This window comes from Macadamia integrifolia, chromosome 9, assembly GCF_013358625.1.
Source record: "Macadamia integrifolia cultivar HAES 741 chromosome 9, SCU_Mint_v3, whole genome shotgun sequence".
Classification (NCBI taxonomy): Eukaryota; Viridiplantae; Streptophyta; class Magnoliopsida; order Proteales; family Proteaceae; genus Macadamia; species Macadamia integrifolia.
In genome coordinates, this window is record NC_056565.1 from 11,617,879 (window position 1) to 11,619,670 (window position 1,792).

The following is a 1,792-nucleotide window of genomic DNA, read 5'->3' on the forward strand; positions in this document are numbered from 1 at the left end:
AAACCACTATTAGAGAAAATACCACCCAAATATATCAAACTATAGCCATAAAATTGAGCAATAGAACAAAAATATACATTTTGAAACGGTACTGGCAGTTATGGATCTATCTTGTACCTAATTGGTATTTCGGTATTGGTCCCATTAGGAGTCTCGTCTCAAACCTTCTCGCCCCATTTATTATTCGGTACCAAAATCAGATCTCAATACCGTCCTATCCCATTTATTAATGAGACAATTCGATATCGAGTTTTAATTGGACAATTCCCAATTTTGATCCCAAATTGACACCCTTGCTAGAAGCTACAAAAATAATGGAATCATTTCAATGGAAAATGTTGTTTATGTTCTCTTACAAAAAGAAAAACATGTTGTTGGCTGATATTGATTGAGGAGTTCAATAGAGTTTAGCTTATTGAATCCATAAACCATCAAAATCACCGTCTCTGGTACTTTGACTCTAAAGATAGTAACCTTAATTAAATCACCGCTCCATAGCACATGTCTATGTTAAACTCCCACAACATCTTTTTTCTGCCCCATGGTTTTGTCCTTACCAACCTTCACTGTTTTCTTTTCCTTTGCTTACTACTCATCTTACAATTAATCCCATCGCCTTGAATCACTACCTTCTTTGTATACTAAACGAAGTGGCATATAATTTTCATAAATTAAGGGTGCCTTCAAGAATATTTCATAAATTATAACTAATTTAATACAAATATTTTGTTATCTATATAACATAAAATATGATATTTCTAGAAATCACAAACAAATCTGAATCACACATTTATACAATTTTTTTAATCTAAATTACATGTGACATTTTTCAGAAATCACAAGACTATTGGACGTTGTTATCTAAGGCTTCTAGAATATTTCTAGGATATGAATTTTATGAATGAAAGTAGTAAGTTAGAATAAGGGCGAGAAGAAGGAAATGTTGCCTCACTAGATCCATGAATATGGCATATTTTACTCATCAACATTGACTAAAATCAAACTCATATAGCAAAATTTTCTCATTGGAGAAAACTTATTCTTTGATAAATTTTAAAAAAATTATATAATAATATTAAAGGAAGAGTCCATATTAAAAAGAGCTGTTGTACATTTAATTTCCATTGGATGTAAAAATTAGAGGTCGCATTCTCTAAGAAATCGGATATTCACATCTTGATTCCCATATTGAACGAAGGCCATGGTTATAGAAACCAGACCGGCGGCTGATAAACCGATGAATTAAACCAACATTGGACACCAAATCGGACCAATATGGCATATTGAACTAAGAAAACTAAGAACATGTTTTGTTCATCTTGGAAAAGGACAAAATGGGATTATTCAAACCACCCCTCTTGGCCCCCCACCACCCCAATTATATGGTCAAATTCAAACTATGTGTTCTCTTCATTTCTAAGTTGGAGTATCCAACATCTTAATTTATATGAACCATAAAGATAAGCACAAGGGAGTATCGATTTTCTATGGTCTAAGGACTTGTTTAGACCAAACAGTTCCTGAACCTCTCTGATCATTTATAAATACCATCCAGTGCTAGGCACTAAGGCATTCACATCAACCCAACATTAAAGTTGTCCTGCCCTATTGAGAATTTTATTCCCTTCTTTCTTCTCTGCATCATTTTTTTGCTTTAGCAAAAAATGGCTGTGACTACCATTAGCAATGAGTTCAGTTGCCCAATTCCTCCTGCTAGGCTTTTCAAGGCTGCAATCCTTGATGCACACAACCTACTTCCCAAGATCGTTCCTGACAAGATCAAATCCATTGA

General features: G+C 33.8%; 1 protein-coding gene across 1 annotated transcript in view; it reads left to right on the forward strand.

Moving 5' to 3' along the window:
* The first annotated feature begins 1,581 nt into the window (after positions 1–1,581).
* Positions 1,582–1,792, forward strand: part of LOC122089508 (major allergen Pru ar 1-like) — an 867-nt gene continuing 656 nt past the window's right edge. Inside the window, exon 1 of the mRNA XM_042659263.1 lies at positions 1,582–1,782. Within this exon, the coding sequence (XP_042515197.1) occupies positions 1,665–1,782 (118 nt within the window). The 5' untranslated portion in view covers positions 1,582–1,664. The remainder of the gene's footprint in view (positions 1,783–1,792) is intronic.